Source organism: Larus michahellis, chromosome 4 (genome assembly GCF_964199755.1).
Source record: "Larus michahellis chromosome 4, bLarMic1.1, whole genome shotgun sequence".
Taxonomy (NCBI): domain Eukaryota; kingdom Metazoa; phylum Chordata; class Aves; order Charadriiformes; family Laridae; genus Larus; species Larus michahellis.
The window spans coordinates 89,644,285-89,664,493 of record NC_133899.1 but is presented as its reverse complement, the minus strand read 5'-3'; the positions used below and the strand labels follow the sequence as shown (position 1 = coordinate 89,664,493).

Genomic DNA, 20,209 nt, shown 5'->3' with positions numbered 1-20,209 from the left:
TCAAGGCACTGAATCAAGGTGAAAGTGAACTAATTTATGTGGAGGGCTTGGGGTTGTTTGAAGAGCAATGTGAAAGAGATGCACCTCAGTTTGTTAACGGATGCTGTCCTCTCAGAGAAGCCGGAGTCTCCACCCGTGTGCAGATGCTCACAGGGAGTGGCGTGTCCTATACTGTTATATGTTACACCACATACGGTGGGATGGGCTTCTTGGGGTGACGAGCTCTTAATGTAATGGACCGTTGACAGCAGGTTAAACAGCGTATGTGCTTCAGTTGCATTACTTTTTAACAGTATATGCCATAGGCTCATAAAGTTGCTTGCATTGGCATCTAATTTACAGAGTTCAGTGAACGCTACACGCATCTCACTGGCATTAAAACCATCTATGGAGTTCCTCAAAAGGGAGGCATCAATAATTATTTACACAGGCTTTAAAAATTATTTTAAATTAAATTATCTTAAGGATGTTGGGTTTTTTCTTCCTTCACATCCTGTTGTTCTTCAAGCTAGAGGCTGACCCCTCCCTCCCCCACCCCCAATGAAGTGATTTGGCTTTTTTAAAAAATAAACGTAAACCTGAGATGTCTGGTTTTAGTTGACACAGCATCTTCCCTTGTCAGAACAGCCGAGCGCATCGGTACCATCACTTGGTGTTATCAGCATGCCTGCAAAAGCTGCGTTGCTTAACTTCTGGCAGACAAAATACTAGACATTTATTTTTGGCGCTCAGAGCGGCTAATCTATTTTAATTTAGTAAACTTGAAAATACGGAGTTTGAGTCGTTCATAGTTTCCTTCAGACATAAAAGACTCAAAGCCCAGGATATACTTCAGAGGAAGCCGCAACCATCAATGTATTCAGGTGCATGTTTCTACCTTTGTCCTTAGGCACATGTCCCGGTTCAGAAGGGCACTTAAATATTTCCATAATGCCTTAGATTGCCCAACTGAAGTCAACAGGGCTGGTTGATGCCAGTAAAACTACTTATGATTAACATTAGACACATTCTTTAGATGCTGATGAACTGAGGCCTGTGGTAGTTTAAGAATGGCAAATGGTTGGAAATGTAACGTTTCTGTACATTCAGAACATTGTTCTATTTTATGGGGGTTTTTTGGCCATTATCCTATCTCCATAAGAAGGAAATTAAATAGTTAAACATGAAAAACGTTAGCACTGCTGATATTATTCTTACTAGGATTTTATTATAAGTTCAGAAATAGAAAAGAAGACGTTAGTTCTTACACAAAACTTTGGAAACTGAGGAGCATATTCTTTTATGTGGTTATTTTAATAACTTGTTTTGTAACCTTATTTATTGACTTATGAAATGTAGGAATTGTAATTGCTTTATGTTATAGGTTTTGAAATAGAAGTAAATATCAGCTATAGGGCCTGTTGTTAAAAACTGAAATGGAGAAGTAGTATAACTTTCAGTATTTTGCATTATAATATTTAATTGCCTACTCTTAAAAAGGGTGCTTCAAAGAAGTCTTTCCGTTCTTTTCCAAGTTTTCAATTTTTCCATGCTAGGTGGGGGAGGGAGGGGAATATGATTTATCCCCCCCCTCCCCTTTACATTTCATGGATTTCTTTATACGGTCAATGCATCTTTCATTCAGTTATGATGAGAAAGACTTTGGAAAATAAAAACAGGAAATAAAACTGTTGTGTAGAATCTGTCTGGCTTTCTCGGACTCAACGGGTCTCACATGGCATATGGAGTTTTATTTTAACATGCACTTCTATTTTGCGTTGCAACGCATTCCTCTAAACATATTCAGGTGAGGGCGAATCTAGGGGGAAAAAAAAAAGATTATATCTCTCCTTTAAATTGTAGCATCACCAACACTGTAGACTAGTTTCTTTCCGATCAGGAGGGCTGGAGTGTCTGTGGATTTATCAAATAGCGCTTGGAAAATCTGTGAAGTCAGGGCCATGCCTGTAGCTGGGGCTCTCCTGGAAGCCGATCAGAACTGGCAGGAGCGTGGTTTTGTGAGTTGAAGGACACCGGATGAAGGGCCACCTCGTGGCTCCACGCAGGGCAGCCTGCAGCAGGGGTCGGTGGTTGGTCCCGGTGCCTGTCCCCATCCCTCCCCATCCCTGTCCTCTGCCAGCACTCCCAAATTTCCTGAAGGCAGAATCGATCTGGCTTGCTGAAACTGTTGATCTGAGCTTCCCAGCTGGCCGCCTCTGCGGTGATAATGGGGGAAAACTGGCACAAATGACCGTGCTGGCAGATTGATGAGGACCGTAACCGGGAACGAAGCGGTAGCAGGGAGCAGCTGCGCGCCATAAGCCTTTCTGCCCCTTGGCCACTGCCCTTCACGGGGTTCAGCAAATTGTGCTGCTGTGCTCCGTTCCCTGAAAGGCCTTACGCATACATGTCGGGGAACAAAATATTCCCAAGTAAGCAAAAAGCAATTCAAAATTATTAAAGCATCGCTAAAACCTGTACGGGTAGCTGTTTTGTAATGCTAGGTGAGAAAAACAAAATGCTTTTCTTTTCAAAGTTGCCAAAGCTTATATAGTAAGGCTATATAGTAAGTCATTGGTGAAGCTATGAATAAAAATTCAAGAAAGCAGACATCGATTGCCTTTCTTTACGTAGGTCAATAACACGCAGTTCAATTTTAAATGCATATATTAAATGTCCTGTATACCAGTTCGTGAATGGCTTCCATTCTACGGTCAAAAAACTCACTGCAATCTCTTTGTTACAACTTTGTAAAGCAAACAGAAATGGAATAGGGAAGAGAGTCTGGAGCTCCCAAAATCTGAGGCGGTGGTGTTAAATAGCTGGAGAACTGCCAGGAGATGAGCTCTTGCCCCTAGCTTTTGCAAATGATCTATGAAATTCATGCATTTCCAGCAGTAGTTATCCATCAGTGGACTGAAATGTCTTCGCAGAGGTACTTACAGGACAGTGTTTCAATCCCAGTTGTATTGTTCTTGGAGGTGGAGCACTTGTAAGCCAGTTTATAAATCTCTTCCTTAAGCAGCTTATTTTTAAGGGCGTTTTAGGAGTGGAGTATCCAGCTTGACTTTTAGATCATTTTGATTCTGTCTGTTCTAAACACTCAAATCGCTTTGGACATGGACATTTTTTGTTTGTGCTTTCGGTGTCCTAAACTTCCAGTTGGGTGTTTCTCATTTTCTAGAAAACGTTGAAGCTGTCTCACACTGGAAGAAGGTAGTCCTCAATAGTAAGCTGTTCATAGATCTCCTTGAAAAGGACGTTTGGCCCAGCTCAGGAGAGTTCTGTGCCAGTTGAATAACTAAACTTTCAATTACTAACAATTTCTGATACCGGTGATGCCATCAGTGGTAGAGCCAGGTTGTTGCCCAGGTCTATGGAACAACCAGGTAACAAAAGTTCCTTGCACTTAAGTGCCATCTCTGCGTTTTGGCTTAGCAAGTCAGTGCTACGCCTCCCTGGAGATGCCTTCTTACCACCGCCTGCCCCTGCTCTGGGACTGCAGGCAGAAACTTTGGGGGTCGCGTGAAAGTTTGTTGACTCATAGAAACTTTCGATTGAGTCGCTGAGAGTTGCATCATTGGTGCTACCGGCTTAATGATGGTATTCATTAGGCTTTGTGGCAACCACATGGTCAACGAGCTGTATGAATTTAGACCTGAAGTGCAATGGAGATAAGTTAGGAAAATGAGCAGACCGTTTTCATTTAGCAACCACAAGTAGGATAAGGCTTGTAAAAATAATAATTTTCCTTTTGAATGATGTATTGTCTTTTGACCCTTGTTTTCTGCCTTCGTTGTCCTTTTTCTCCAGCTGGGATGACAGCAGCTCTGTCAGCAGTGGGATCAGTGACACCATAGATAATCTCAGTACCGATGACATTAACACTAGCTCCTCTATCAGCTCCTATGCCAACACACCTGCCTCCTCCCGCAAAAACTTAGACGCACAGGTAAGATTTCTGCTTTAGACAAATAATATTGATAGTTACTCTTTTCTCTGTGCAATAAGTATAATGGTTTTAAGTTGGATGAACTTGAACACACAGACAGCCTTCAGTACAGACGGTATCATTGAAAAGTTCATGTCGAGCAGTAGCAACGGCCTTACCCTACGTGGCATTTATGAATATTTCCTCTCTGCGTGGAATCCGTGGCATCTCTGCTGCGGCGGTGTGGCAGCAAATGGCTTCTGCCTTCCTAGCAGCACTGCTGTGTAGAAAACATGCATCGGTAGATGGGAAATTTTAATTTTTTTTAGCTCTAGAAAAGGTATTACTTTTTTTCTTAAAGAAAAGGATTTAATTAATCAGCGTGAAAGTCTAAAGATTATTCACACTTCCATTGGAAATATAAGTGTGCTATGCAAATGAAATAGATTATTTGAAACTTCCAGGGCTGCGTGTTACTGCAGACTTTCTATTTTTGGCAGCATTTCATAGGAGGATAAATTTTACGTCCATCGGCAGCCTACATGTTCATTTTGGGCTCATCCAAAGAGGGTAAAACAAGTGAAGATACCCAACAGGTTTTCATTCATTAATTAGATTGCATATTGAAGAGTTGTGCGGTAATATAAACTGCTTTTTTCCCCCGGTTGTGTAGAATTTTATTTGGAAAAGCATGGGGCTGAGGAGTCCAGCTTTGTTCTTTCGTACACCCACCTGCTTGAGGGACTTGGGTGTTCTACGTCAAAACAACCGGGATGGGGTGACTTGGCTTTGCAGCTGGTAGAGGAGAGTGGCGTAGGTATGACCTTCTCCTCTGTTTCTTTCCTCTTTTATTCTTCTCCAGTCCTTTTCGTGAGTGGACCCTAAATCTGGTTTTAATATCAGTGTAAATGTAGACGTGTGGTTGCTGTGAAGTGTTACGCTGCCTACAGGACTATGGTGCAAGCATGTATTAGTCTTTGTTCCCTTGCCACAAAGTGCATATTTGAGCCTACATTAAAGATTCCCAGTTAGCCTCTGGTTGTGTGTCAGCGATTGCATGTGTGCTCGAAACTGCTAATACAAGTCCCATACAAGTTGAGAGGAGTTAAGATCTATGAAGTGTGTTTTTCAGAGAGAGTAACATACACAACTAGAAGTATTTTTTGACAATTGTTACCGTCTCAATGTTGTAATACTGTTGGAAAAAAAACAGAAGAAAAAGGGAGACGTGACTAAACGTTAACCTAAGAAAAAAAAATAGAAACTCATTTGAATTCTATCTTCTGATGGATCAAATTCTTGGAAACACCTCTGAGAGATCAAAATCTGTGTTGACAAACTCCTCTTCCTCCTCCACAACTATTACAGCATCCAAGAGAGAGCAGGCGTACACCAGAAGGAAAGCAGCTGAAGCTTGTACAGACAGTAGGGCGCAGCCATTGGAAGAGGAAGCTGGGAGCCAAGACGTACAAGTTGTGTTTGCAGTTTTTTGATGTGTAGGTCTCTGACCTACTTATCTCCTCAGTTTTCATGGCTGACAGTATTTGTTCTAGGTATTACTATTATCTGCAAATTATTGTCCTTAAAATACTTAGTTTTCATTTGAACAGAACATCCTAATCTTCTAAACTAAGGGAATGAAAATAGCATGGAGTGATGGAACCATGCGTAGCTTGCAGGGTTGAGTTTTTGCTGCCCAAAGTAGTCCTCAGAGCTCATGACACAGCAAATGCTGCATTGTGTGCATTTTTTCTGTCGTACCTGGAGCACTGTATGATGGCCTGTGCCCAGGTTTGTGTTCCCCTGGGTGGTGAGCTGCAAAGGACTGGCAAACGTCTGCAAAGGGATGTGGACTTTTCTTCTCAGGGTATCCACTGCTTTGGTTCTCCTAAATAGTAGGCCCTTAACTTTTAAGCTGCTGTGATTTTGCCACATCTTTTTAAGGTGGTACAGAAGCTGGATTTCAGATAATTAAAGAGGGCGCTTGAAGCTAATACATGTGCAACTGGGAGTCCAGACAAATAACGCAGCCGCATCAAAGGGAGAGAGCCTGAACATGTCAGTGTCTGCTGATAAAATCAGTAACTTACACAGAATCATCTCTGCGAAGGAAGAAGACATGGTTGCAGTAGAAAAATAAAGTCCCTGCTAAGAAACTGATTTTCAGAGCTGCTGAGTACCCCGTACTCCAGAAGCTGTAGTTTCTCCATCTTTGAAAAGCAGGACTTAAATTAAATATGACGTTAACTCCATCATCATAGACATTCATAGTTGTAGCCCCTTTTTGTAACAGTGCTGCTAAGATGTTCACAGGTTGGTTCTGAACAAGCTAGTGATCGGAACCAGAATTTGCCTTACCATGGTCCCGTGTCTTGCTCCAATTATGCCAAGTACCAAATGACTTAATGTAGCTATACCACTTTTGGGGCCCTAATATTTTTCCTTTATATTGCACAGACTTAGATAAGTTACTTTTTAACAGAGCATTGCATATAGTATGCCTTTAAAGACATGTCAGGCACGTATTTTAAGGAGAAATTAAGACCTGGGGGACACTTGAAAATAACTTATTTAACTGCAATAAGATGGAAGAGGGGAAGAGATCAAGTAATAAACTTGATACATAGTGCTAAAAAGACCAGAAGATGGAAAGGAAACAGTTCTTTTCAGTAGAAAACACCAGCATCTTTAAGCTGTTGGATCAAGATGACTTGTCAGTTTCGTTGAAGCAAAGGTGGGTTTGGCCTGTTCGCAGCTGCATGAGTAGATTTACAGCACTGTAGGTATAAATTGAGAAATCCTGGTGGTTACCGCTACTCCCAGCTCAGTCGGAGGGCAGGCTTTGCTCCCAGATCATGCTCGCTGTGTCTTGCCATGACCTCCAGCAAACAGCATTTCCACTTTCACCCACCCCGGGCCGTTCAGGCGGGTGGAGTTTCAGCTGCAATCCCAGAGCCAGGTTTCACCGTGTTTTGGGTTTGATTCCTTAGTCATGTTTCTGTGCTGTCCTCAGTGTTTACCGTTAAACAGAAACACCTCTGGCCAGAGGGCTCCAAGGGGAGATGTGCCGCAGTTCAAAGGCTACGGAAAAACTTGGGCTGTGGGCGTAGTTGTGGAATGAAATGGAAGAGAGCAAAGATAGAGGACTAATTGTAGTGCCATTCCCTGTGTTCGGATTGTACTATTCCTACAGATGTAGAGGGGGGAAGTAGAAGTTACAGGAGTATTTCATAATCAACCAAAACTAGAATAAGTCCTTTGCCAGCAAGTTGGTGTATTTCTTGGTCTCAAATGCTAACGGTGTAAATATTCCAGACAAGGTACTTGAAGCAAGTTTTAATAAGAGCACGTGAGGGATGACGGTGAGGTGGTTTTGTTGGTCGATTATTTGATACTTCTTGCCTGTGCTCTCTTCCAAGATCTGCAAACTTAGGAGACGTTTGCATGAAATGATGGTTTTAGAGAAACACAGGCCATAGAAACAGTCACCCTGTGAGTTTATTACACACCTACCGATGGTCATAAAAAGACAGGTGGCCATCCCCAAACCTTGCAGCCATACAAAAGCAAGCAGCGTTTCGTTCAAGTCTACGCTGAGTTGCTGTCTTTGAATGGAGAGGCAGGGAAACATCAGTTGCATAGCACGAGGAAAATACAACAAGAAAATAATATCTAAATCCATAATTCAACAAATGCATCATAGTCTAATGGCTCAATATACAGACAAATAACCCAGGCCCTAACTCTTTCACGTGAGTGAAGAAAGATCATTGTGACGTGTGGTGTCAGCTTTCACATACTGATCGCTGAGACTAGTTTTTCAGGCTTTTAAAAAAAAAAAAGTAATTACAGTAAAAAGGAGAGGAAATTAAACTACACCACCACCCCACCCCCCCCCCCCAGATTCTTTAATATTAATGGTGTGATCTGGTAAGTCATAAACTTGAAACATACTTTAAGAACTTAAAAATAAAATATAGCATTTTGCTGAAAGCATGGTAAATGATCCTGCCTCCTTTCCTGAGCTTTGCTTTTCTGATTATCAAGAGGCAGTTAAAGGCTGTGGGCTTTATAATGCTCGGGGGTGTTTAAAGTAATTTTATTTTAAGTGATATTCCCGTTCAGCTACTGCACAGTGCTGAGCACATTCATCTTCTGCGGAGGCTGCAGGGAAGAGATGGCACTCAGCATCCTCCCAAAATTCGCCAGCTCTTACTTGGGAGCTTCACGATCAAGTCTTGAATGGCCGGTCTCTTTCATGGTACTGTGATAGTTGGAGAACACTTCAACTATGAATTCTTTATCCGGGTCAGGGTCAAATGCGTGGATACTGTGCCTGATTGCAAAGTAGTTGGCTGTGGTGTTACAAAATTTGCCCAAATTAATCAACAGCATATGACAGGAGAAGTAGAATTCTGCAAGAGTAATCATTAGCAATAGAAAATGCTAATGTATGAGGAATCTATCTTATATATATATATATATATAGGGTAATAAAATTACCCTAAATACAATTAGCTGAGAATTTGGCAAAGGCTTGCTAATGAGAAAATTCTGTATTTGACATTGAGTTTTGCAAAATTCTCTACAAAAGCCTGGCAGCACGATCAGTCTGTGCAAAGAATAGGGAAAAAAATAGGTTTGTGAGCATTGAATATAAATTAAAAACGAAGGTAATTTATGTGTTTAAGTCAGTCTTGAGTATTGTTAGAAAGTTGCTGGGGATTCGTTTTTCTTCAGCTCTTGGGTGTCCTAATACGTTAGATGAGAATGAACAGCATTCCACATCTTCAAATCTGTTCAAAAAGCTGCCTCCTCGTGCTCTGGAGATCAGGTTGCCAGACAAGAGACAGGAAAGCAGCAAGAACAAAGGAAAGCTGGCTGCACAGGTTTGAAAGGTTTTTTTGGCATTGCAGTAAAAAGGTTTGTCAGAAATTCGAGATGGAGGATTATAAATGTCATGGAGCTGAATATGTCCTTTATAAGTCAAGTGCTTTTTTTTCTTTTTTTTTTTTTTCTTTCGTTTCTCTATTCTAAGGGGCATGGCTATTATGCTTTTTGTATTTTTCCCTAGCATATTAAATAAAAAAAAGGTCATTGCCGGGGTTCATTTCTTCCTATGACATTCCTTTATCAAAGGCATGTTCTGTTTATTACCACTTAGAGATGGCTGCTGAGTTGATTCATCAGTTTGATGGTTCTCATTGATGAAGCTTCTTAAAAGAAAGGCTTGCTCTGAGGTTGTCTTTCAATTCCTTATCTGTCCTAGACGGATGCAGAAAAGCATTCCCAGGTTGAGCGTAATTCCTTATGGTCCAGTGATGAAGTCAAGAAATCAGACGGAGGATCCGATAGTGGCATAAAAATGGAGCCAGGATCTAAATGGAGGCGGAATCCCTCTGATGTGTCGGATGAATCTGATAAAAGCACTTCTGGTAGGAAGAACACTGTTATTTCGCAGACGGGCTCCTGGCGACGGGGCATGTCGGCTCAGGTTGGCATTACCACACCAAGGACTAAACCTTCAACCACCTCAGGCACATTAAAGACACCTGGAACAGGTGAGAAAAGGTGTAAGATATAAACAAACCAAAAAGTGTGTTCGGTATGAAAACAGTTTAAATATTTTCCAGAGGCAGAACCTGAACTTCAGGTAATCCTGTCTTTATTTTTAGGTATTGTTTTAACCTACGCAGCATCTCCTATGTCCACATTTCTGTTTCTGTTAATTTTGAAATGCATATTTTGGATTAGTACACTGCGGAAATTGTTTTTGTGACAACTCTAGTCTTAAGCCAAGCTATTTATTGGGCACAGTATTGCCATATGAAAAATAAATAATATAATTTCAGCTTTTGAAATCATGGTTAACGTTAAGAACATACCGTGTGTGTGGTTGAGGAGATTTTTTTTTTCCCCCCCCCGTACTAAACTAGCATGTTAATTTATACCAAACACTGTTTAGTTCTGGATTTTCTTCTAAATGTATTAGTGATTTTAGCACTTGCAGATGCGTGAATGAAAATTGATTGAATTTGCATAATCAAGTAATTTAAGTTAATACCTCTCCTCTTACTTGATCATCGTGTACACGACTGTACATGAAAAAGTTGAAGTTAGATACTTTTCTTGAACTTTCCTTTTAGGAAAATTATACTAACGGCCTAACACTACTTGTATCTAATGATAAAAAAGGATCAATCTGTGGCAGTTCCAGAGGGAAACTTTTTTTTTCTTATCTGTCACTATTACATAAGACTGTTCTGCTTTTCATATTCTCGAGGGCAAACACACCACATACTTTCTCTGGCAAGTCTGCATGTATAACTCACTAGAGTGGCATGTACGTTCAGTGCAGACTAGATCATAATTTTTAACCACACTCTGGTGGCTAACACGCTTTTGCTTTTCATGCTGCTTTGAGTTTTTCATCATTTGCTTGATGTTTTCAAGTCATTAAATATTAGAATTCTTTTTCTATTTTTGTAGGGAAAACTGATGACGCCAAGGTATCAGAAAAGGGTAGACTATCTCCTAAAGCTGGACATGTTAAACGTTCCCCATCAGATGCAGGACGCAGCAGTGGTGATGAATCCAAAAAGCTTCCCACAAGTAACTCTAGAACAACTGCTGCTAATGCTAATACATTTGGATTTAAGAAACAGAGCGGGTCAGCCGTAGGCATGACTATAATCACTGCCAGTGGGGCAACTATCACCAGTAGATCGGCTACTCTGGGGAAAATCCCAAAGTCATCTGGACTCATGGGTAGGACCACTGGTCGGAAGACTAGTGTTGATGGCTCACAGAACCAGGATGATGGCTACTTAGCACTTAGCGCCCGAACTAATCTTCAGTATCGTAGTTTACCCCGGCCCAGTAAATCCAGTAGCAGAAGTGGAGCTGGGAATAGATCTAGCACAAGTAGCATAGACTCCAACATAAGCAGCAAGTCAGCCGGGTTGCCTGTCCCTAAAATGAGAGAGCCTGCCAAGGTAATCCTTGGAAACTCTCTGCCAGGATTAGTCAATCAGACTGATAAAGAGAAAGGGATTTCGTCTGACAACGAAAGCGTGGCCTCATGTAATTCTGTTAAAGTGAACCCTGCATCACAGACTGCTTCTAGTGGAGCTCAAAGTACTCACCAGCAAGGAGCCAAGTACCCCGATGTGGCCTCTCCCACTTTGCGCAGGTAGGCAATAAATTCATCGATTGTGCAATGATGTTAGTCGGAGCTGAATGATCAGGACTCTTCAAGCCAGGCCTGGCTGTGTTTTGTGGAGCACTTTCTATTTAGTGTCCTACATCAAGGTCTTTGTTTTTACATTTAATTTCACGTAAACAGGTTGGCCAGTGTTGTAAATACTCAGTACATCATGTGGCAGCAGCAAAAATTTAACATTTGGGAAAAAACCACCTGTCTGGCAGAAAGTTTGTCAATTGTAATATGAGTCTCTGTTACAAAAACCACACCTAAAGGCTTTATCTGTGCAGATATTGCAGGAATAAGAATTTTCTTATGTGAAGGTTACTGAAGATTTCTTGCACCAATGTATCTGTAACAAGCCTGGAAATAACTCCACTGGTGGATCAAATTATGAATTGGCAACAGGAGAGTTATTTCGGATTTTCGTTAAGACAACGGCATAATTTGACCGGCCATACGTAGACTCGCATGCCTAACCCAAACCGATCCTTCGGTTGTGTGGATTCGGCCACACAACAAGACTCATAATGTCAGGTTATTCGACTGTGTAGAAGAACCCTAAGTAAAATTACTGTCTAAATTGGGTTGAATTTTCTTATTTTAATAATATTTTTTTAAAACAAAAATCTTATTTGTCTTCTATTTCTCCAGCACTACCCCACACGTTATTTTAACGTCAGCATTGGGTTGGTCAGGAATTAATTTGCTGATGCAGCATGCATCAAAGCCTTGACATTGGTGAAAGGTTCCGTTAATATTCTTTTTCAGTTTAATTTGACATTGAGTAGCTTGTCTGTTTCAAGTTGCGGTGTTTTGCATTTCATTTTGTCTCGATGCCCATAATACCCATACAGTTACGCTACATCATCCTGCTTCCAGTGATGTGAGAAAGCCACATTCCATCCGAAGCACCAGTGCAAGCATAATGGCTGTGACGGCAGCTTAGGCTAATGCTGGGAAAAGTTGTAAACGGTTTCTTTTTAGATGTGTGGTTTTATTTGAAGAGCCTATGCAAGGATAGTTCAAGATATTTCATTTATTTTATTCCTGGTTATCATTAGATAAGCCGTATCCTTCAGAATATTTAATTTTCATCAATGACTACTTAAAAAGAAAACTTCTGATAGATCTTTCATTGCTATAGCGTACCCCATGAGAAATGCGGATTTTTCAGTGTTGCAAGCCTCAGGCACGTTATTCTTGAAATTCGATTGGAAATATTTTTGTGATTACTAGAAAGCCATGTTGCTAGCCATGTAATTAAAATACTACATTAGCAATACGTGAAACTTGGAAGAGAAGACACTGAGGCTCAATTTAACTATTCCCTTGTTTTGATGTACAGTTTCACTCTTGAATTTTCAACTGGCCTGTCTAAATAGTCAGGTACTGAAATGCGTCAGAGTTGAATTTGGCCCTGTGTGCTTATTGCTGATTTTGAGAATGACAGTTAAGAAGATTTTGAGCTCGATTTTCATAGTCGGTCGAGATGAGTTGCGCACGTTGGTTTTTACATATTTCCTCTCTGACCTGTAACTTTTTTAATATTATACAATAAATTAGAATCCAATTATTATTATTATACAGTAAATTAGAAACATTTGTAATTATATAGATTAACCTGTAAGTCTGTGAACATACATAACTTCTATGCTCCCATAAACTGAAATTCTATAATTCTGCGAGGAGGGCCATCACTGTCTCTGTTCTCTCAGCGTTCCCTTTAGCTCCTGTATTACGTATCTGGCATGTCCCTTAAGGGAAACCATCGTTTATCTTGATGCATTTTATTATTAAATTGGGCCTTCGTGCTTTGCAGTATATAATACACTGCTTTTCTGTTAATGGGGGAGCTGCATGACCCAAGTGCCAGCTTAAATACGTCAGTCCCTTGTCAATAATAGTAGATAGGGGTAAACAGATGTCCTTCCTTGTAGGGTATGGCCTTCCAGAGTTAATCTCAGTGTTGATGTGTCTGTCTTGCTGGGTTCTCTGGACTGAAAGGAATGTTCTCCAGACCGCATCCTCTTCTGAAGATGTTTGTTATGAGGTTGTGGTTCGACCAGACCCTGCCTTTGGCGGCAACACGCTTTTGTTTGTGCCGCAGTGGAGCATCCTTTCAGTTGTATTAGAGGTGCTGTGAAACAGTTTGGGGAAGACTGCGTGGCGTAAAAACAGCTTGCAAAACTGTGGTGTGGGTGGTTGGTGGTTTTTTTAAGCCCTAGGATCCTATCTCTAAGAGTACAGTTCCCCCAGCGCAAGCGGGGAGGTGGTATGCAATGGCATAGGAGCAGGAATACCCTAAGCTGGTATTGCTGCTGAAGGCCGTGTATCGCTGCAATATGGTTTGATGTTTTGCTTCATACCCACTCCAATAACATTAACTCTAAATAAAACCTAGACTCTAAATGTCTCTAAATCCCTGTTGGGATGGGTTTTATCATTCAGACTGACTTGTCTAAGTCAGTGTCTCCTCATCAGCGAGGTGTGGTGTCCAGGTGAACCAGGTTTGCCAGATCTGGGCTGGTTTGTGAATGTCTGTCTACGTCAGGTGGTGAGAGGATCATGACACAGAGCAATGCTGGATTATGAGATAGGTGTAGATGGGCATTTTAGCCTGATCCAGCAGGGTTGTCCAGGTGTGGCAAAGCAGCAATCCGGTTGAGATGTGTTGCAGGGGTCTTACACAGGTACACTGGAGCTGCAGGTAGCACCCGTGCGTAAGTACAGTGCTTCTGGACGTGGCTGCACTTGCTGCACGTGTGCTGTAGGGTGCCCAGCTACATGACACAGCCTGGGTTTCTGGGAAGTGTTGGACAAAGTGACTTGGTGTGCATGTGTCGTACCAACAACCTGGGCGTGCTCAAAAGCAGAGAGAGTTCTGCTGGGTGCACACCCACCCGTAAGTCTTTAGGAGTACAGAAGTGCTGTTCTGCTCGGAGGACTACAGTCCGATAGATACCCACTTTGAAAGATTTCATCCCCAATGCTCCACGCTGTTGATAAGAAAAAAGGAAATCCAGATAGGTACATGTGAGGAAAACTAAGGTTCCAAAGGCAGTTAGAGGAGCTCAGTGTCAGAAACAGAAGCAATGTTTTGGGGTGGATGTTTGAAGCTGGAGTCCGAAGCTCCGATTCCTTCAGAATTTTGAGGATCGGTTTTAGAATGGTTGATAATCTGGTTTTAAGCACGTTTACTTCTAAGACGCTTTTGCAAAAGTGGTGCAAATTGGAGAAGTGACGGTCATGCTCCTCTAACCGTGCTTTTAGATCCCTTCCCTCGCACGTGTTCTGGCACTCAGCTAGTCTGTTACTGAGCCAGTTCCAGGTGCCAAACCAGGTAAAATCTCATTCCACACTCTAAAAAAATAGTTTCCAGCCAGCTTGGCTCCTGAAATGAGACAAGCCTACATTTGATACCAGTAAATATTTTTCCCTTTACATCCCAGCAAATGCTGCTTCTGTGCAGAGCGTTGGGTGATTTGCACAGAATTTACCTGGAGAGGAAGCTTTCAACCTCTGGTGTTCCATGCTGCAGATTAATTGATGCTGTGTTTCTCTGGTATCCTTTTTCCTTAAGGAGCAGAAGACAATGTGGCTGTAGTTTAGTTCTGTGAAGCTGTGTTTTAGCTTTGTGAAAGTAGTATTTGATGATTCAGAGAAGAGACTCCTAAGATAGATTTGAAGTTATCGTAATTGTCTCTGGACTTTATTAAAGGGGGCGTGAACACAAGGACATCCATGAATGTATAGTTGGGTATGTCCAGTGTAGGATCATTTACTTAATGTTGGTTTTCTGAAGCTAAGATGATATGTGGTCTAGATAGAAAATATCCTTGTGTTTAATATTACATTTTATGTATTTTTGATGTTGTCTTTTTTGACAGGCTTTTCGGTGGCAAGCCTAGTAAACAAGTTCCCATCACAACAGCTGAAAATATGAAAAATTCGGTAGTCATCTCCAATCCTCACGCTACCATGAACCAGCAGGGTAACCTTGATTCACCATCTGGCAGTGGTATGCTGAGCAGTGGGGGCAGCAGCCCTCTGTATAGTAAAAACACAGATATGAACCAGTCTCCTCTAGCTTCTAGTCCCAGTTCAGCACACTCGGCTCCTTCCAACAGTTTAACATGGGGTACCAATGCAAGTAGCTCTTCTGCTGTCAGCAAGGATGGCATTGGATACCAGTCTGTCAGCAGTCTTCATACCAGCTGTGAATCCATTGACATCTCTCTGAGCAGTGGAGGTGGGCTGAGCCATAACTCCTCCAGTGGCTTGATTCCAACCTCTAAAGATGATTCTCTGACTCCCTTTGTCCGAACCAACAGCGTTAAGACTACGTTGTCTGAAAGGTTAGTAGGTTTTTCTCTCCTTTCCATTAAGCTTGTATGTATCTCGAATGTGAATGAAGTCCTGGCAGCAGTAGCCAGCACTGCACGTAGAAATCAAGCGGTGCTTCTGACAAGATAATGCTGAATGGTATTACTAGAACACACACAGAAGCCATTCCAGGCAAGTAGCCCAGTTCAGACCAAGAGGGTGGGTTCAGGTGAGGTTTTTAATTTGCTGTGGTAGACAACGTGGCAACTTTTCTTGTTACCTTATTATACCTAATATTTGAATTTTGCATCATACATTGTCCTTCCAAAGTTGACCTGATAGCGATATTCAGAAAAACCTCCAGTGTTGTTACCATTTTGGTTTGAGAAGCCAACTGTTCCGTGTTGAACTTCTTTGTAACGTTTGACAAGCTTTTAAACTGGAGGTCATGCTGAAAAGAGGAGTCCCTGTCTCCCCCCGTCACTTGATCCCTCCTCACCCTCTCCCTGCTGCCCTCTCCCTTCTCCAGCTGCTCCCTACAGCGTTTCGGTACAGGCATTTGTGTGAATGCTTAGTGAACCCCACTGGGAGATGGATCCAACTGGAAAATGATCACCTGAATTGTATTGCAGACTGATCAGTTCCCCAGCTGCTTTACACGATGAGATTCATTGGTACTAGATTCGTCGGAGCTAGGAACAGGTTGGCCAGGGAGGAGGGAACGAGACTGCTTTTTAGCATCAGAGCTCTGTGAGCGGCACATTGAGCTAACATTGGGATATACCAGACGATGACTTGCAGCGCATGCTCTCCGAATGGCCTTTTGTTGAGGGCAGTAGTGCCCCTGCAAGCATTGGAAATCGGCAATATCCTGCTGTGTAATTGAGTAGTCGGGTAGCAAAATTTTTGTAGTTGCATCTCAATGGAGGAAATAACCGCTGAATATAATGTTCTGACAGTTTGGGTTTCTGTTTGTTTTTTATTATAACTCCTTTCTGTTCTCTCCTCTTTTCATTCTAATATTCCTTCTCTTGTTTTCTGTCTTGTTGGACTGATTCTTCTAGCCCTCTTTCTTCCCCTGCTGCTAGCCCCAAATTCTGCCGAAATACTTTGCCCAGGAGACAGGACAGGTAATGCTGTCTCAGGACAAGGCTGTAGGTTTTGTTGCCCATCTCGGTGAAGCAAATTGTTTTGTGACGGACTGTGCTCAGTTGAGTCCTCTGCTGTGTTCATCGTTCAGGTGTGAACTGACACAAAGACATGCCAGTGAGAGTCCCCTCAAACACCCCATCTATCTACCTAAATCAATCTGGAGAACGGCATACGGCAGAGTTGGCATGTTTTTGGCGTTGCTCTTGTTACTGGGAACATCTTTTGGTTTGTGGGGGTATTTTCCACCCCCCTCCCCCCGCCCCTCGTTTCTTTGCCAAAGGCAATGTGAAAATCTTGCCCTTTTTTTGTCTACCAATCTAAACTCTCACTAGCATTTCAGCATTCCTCTGGCATGCTGCTTTTCCTGCTGCCTTTCAGGCCTGTCCTTTTTGTCGTGAAGTCCCTGTGTCATTCAGTGTCGTCAGTCTTTTCTTGCAGTTTGGCTCATGAGTGTTTTGCAGGGACTTGGGTACATCCATCCTTGTAAAGACAAATGCTAAAGCTGGGAAAAGATTACCCAAATCTAAACATTCTAGCTCACTGCTGTAATTTTAGTCACTCCCACGCTGTAATTTAGCTATAAGGATTGTTAAAATTAATTCATTTAAGCACGTGGATATTTTCTTTAAAAACTAATTAACAGACTCTGCCCAGTTACAAGATCCTCAGTTGTAAAAACATAAACTTAAATATTTGGGTTTTGGATGGCTAATAGATTCATTTTACTTTGCTAATGGAATTTAATCTAAGATTTGAAAATTTGGACAGTCTGGGCTCAATACTTTTACTGCTATACATTGCAGCTGCGTATTAGTAATTAGCTGCATTCCCTAAATGGTGTCTGCTGAAAGAGATGTCGGGAAGGTGGTTTGGACGTGAAGATTCTCATCAGTTTTCACAAATAGTCTGCCTCACGCCTGCTGAAAAGCATAGTTTTAAGCATCCATTTGACATTTAAAGAGCCATTTTTGTTCATTGTGGGTAGGAGAAATGGCCAAACCACGGTGTGAACAGATGAGATTCGTTGGCATGGTACCAGATGCATGTTTGTGCAAATCCACACCTCGGGAAGGAGGTTTTTGCATGTTTCCGTAGGAAGGCCCCAGCGCCTTTTCCTCTGAAAAGGCGATGCAGATGTTTGTACGTCCTTCTTCGTCCTGATCTTATTCCTTCCCTTTTGTTCTTCTCTGAAGTTCTTTTCTTTTAACTTTTCTGCAGCGACCCACATCTTGATAGGAACACTTTGCCTAAGAAGGGACTCAGGTATTGGTGTTTCCACACGGTTTAACAGCTTTTGTTGTGGCTTTGGAGTTTGCTTTGTGTCTCTGTTGTGGCTGGTGGTGATGGTCGCAGTTTGCAAGAGGTGGCAACAATATTCATTCCTTCTTTCTTTCTTTCTTTCTTTCTTTCTTTCTTTCTTCCTTTCTTCCTTTCTTCCTTTAATCCTCAAAGATGACCATTGACCACTGCTTTTTTTCGTCCAGTGGCTTCTGCGCTTGAGCAAGAACTGTGGCTTTTGCTGGCTGAATTGCTGAAAAGCATCTCCTAAACGATCATTGGGCTTGACTTGAAAACAATAATTTTGCAGCTTCTATGGCTATTACATGGAATGATTTGAGATCGTTTTCACCCCTTGGAACCTTGGTGTTGGTATACAAGTAAAAAAGATTTTCAATATCCTGCCAAACCTTTTAGGATGGGATTGGACATATTAATTTAAAAAATGTATTTGCTTCAGAATACCTGAATATATAAGGCTCTTAGAGAGAACTTCTACTGTTCTAGAAAAGAACCAAAAAATCCCCAAACAAACTGTTGGCAATTGTCTTCTCATAAATTTTGTATATCTGTAAGGTCGTGATGTTTGTAACACAAAAAGACTATACCAAAAAAGATTTTTCTATTGATACCAGCAATTCTAGCAAGATAGTCAACATTAGGTGTAGTAATTAAATGCTTTGTTAGAGAATTTACAGAAGGTATCTTAGACAATTGAGAAAATCGCAGCTTCAGAACTGGGTAGTGCAGCTTCTAGGATCACTGAGCTGATGCCTTGAAATTGCAGCTGCGATTTTTCTGTCCTGTACGCGTTGTTCTTCACAGCGGCTTTACCCCGTGCAGCCGAGTGCTAAAAGCCTTTCTTAAAATGGCATTTCATCCCAAGTGTTTTTGTGGTTCTCAAGTATGCCTCTACTAAGTAAAGACTCTCTTTTAAGACCAAAGCGTTTGAGTGCTGAAGAGGTAGGTATTAATGCTGGGAAAAAAAATAATCCTTAGTATGTTGAAGTAAAATGACTTTTTAGGCTGATACGTGTGCAAAGTTTAAGAGATGCAGATAGTCAGGGACTGTTGAGGCACAACCAGAAGAATGAATGCATTTTTTTAAAGTAGTTCGAGTTTTTGCAAAGTTAATTACTGTAGCATTCATATTAATTTAAAATAGTCTTAATAAGTGATATCTTACCGTGGAGTATTTAGTGGGAGGGAATCTAATTAATTAAATAGATAATATCGACTAATAATGGGCTCCAAGTGTTTAGTTTTTGGGAGGAGAGCTAGTAACTCACAACTCTTTCTCAAAAGCAGATGGCATAGCATAAGGCAGACGCTGAAATCCATCAGCAGACAAGTGTTGCCATGATGCTCGTTCTGTTGATACCCGTATCTTATCACATATTTCAGCTAAACCGCTGGTAACATACCTCTTCTTTAGGCATATGCAGAAGCAGATTTAAAACTTTGCTTAAGGTGAAGCCGGTGGGTGTTTTGCCATTGATGTTGGCATAGACTGCGTTTCCGCTATTTTCTTTGCCTTCAGAAAAGGCTAAATGTAGTCTTCTTTATGATGATTTCGTGCTATTAGTTTTGAACGAAATGGGATACACCTCCACAGACCTTTATATTAATGTCTCTGGAATATGAATCATTGGGTCACAACTTGCCTAAAAAAATCTGGTAATGGCTTTGTTGACTTGAATTTGGCTGTAGTATGACAAAAAGCCAGGTAAGCTTAGCGATGCACCAAAATACTAAAATAGTGATAGGATTTTGGCATAACCGAAGGAAAGGATTTCCAAATTATGGTTTTATTTTTCAATCATACATACGTAACACGCACTGTATTTTATTCTACAGTACACAACTTCTATTTGTAGCTTTTTGTTTACTACCAGTTTGATCACTACTGAAGCCGCAGGAAAGGAGGTTTGGGGTTTTTTTTCCTGAACAGAAGTGGAATGAATTAGGAACATCTTAGAACAGCTTGGAACAGCTCCTTAATCCAGAATTGTATTGGGTTTACACCATATTAATCCTTAAATTTCATATGAGAGTTCTTCCGTCTTTCTTCCCCTCTCTCCCTCCCCAAGTCTTGTGACATTTCATGGTTGTTTCTTTTGAAATTTTAAATAAATGTCAAAAGCTCATTTTGGAAAAACTGCTTTGTTTTTGCAGGTATACTCCGTCCTCCCAGCTCCGTAATCAAGAAGATGCGAAAGAATGGCTACGGTCCCATTCAGCAGGAGGGCTTCAGGATACTGCTGGCAATTCCCCATTTTCATCTGGATCCAGCATAACATCACCCTCTGGAACTAGATTTAACTTCTCACAGCTTGGTG

At 41.4% G+C, this 20,209-nt stretch overlaps 1 protein-coding gene across 2 annotated transcripts in view; it reads left to right on the top strand.

Annotated features, from left to right (window-relative positions):
- NAV2 (neuron navigator 2) overlaps nucleotides 1–20,209 on the top strand; it is a 233,295-nt gene that overhangs the window by 175,461 nt on the left and 37,625 nt on the right. For both annotated transcript variants that reach the window (XM_074586322.1, XM_074586321.1), the window contains 7 exons: nucleotides 3,793–3,931; nucleotides 9,180–9,471; nucleotides 10,400–11,102; nucleotides 15,005–15,472; nucleotides 16,505–16,570; nucleotides 17,811–17,855; nucleotides 20,046–20,206. In XM_074586322.1, coding sequence (XP_074442423.1) covers nucleotides 3,793–3,931; nucleotides 9,180–9,471; nucleotides 10,400–11,102; nucleotides 15,005–15,472; nucleotides 16,505–16,570; nucleotides 17,811–17,855; nucleotides 20,046–20,206 — 1,874 coding nt within the window. The remainder of the gene's footprint in view (nucleotides 1–3,792; nucleotides 3,932–9,179; nucleotides 9,472–10,399; nucleotides 11,103–15,004; nucleotides 15,473–16,504; nucleotides 16,571–17,810; nucleotides 17,856–20,045; nucleotides 20,207–20,209) is intronic.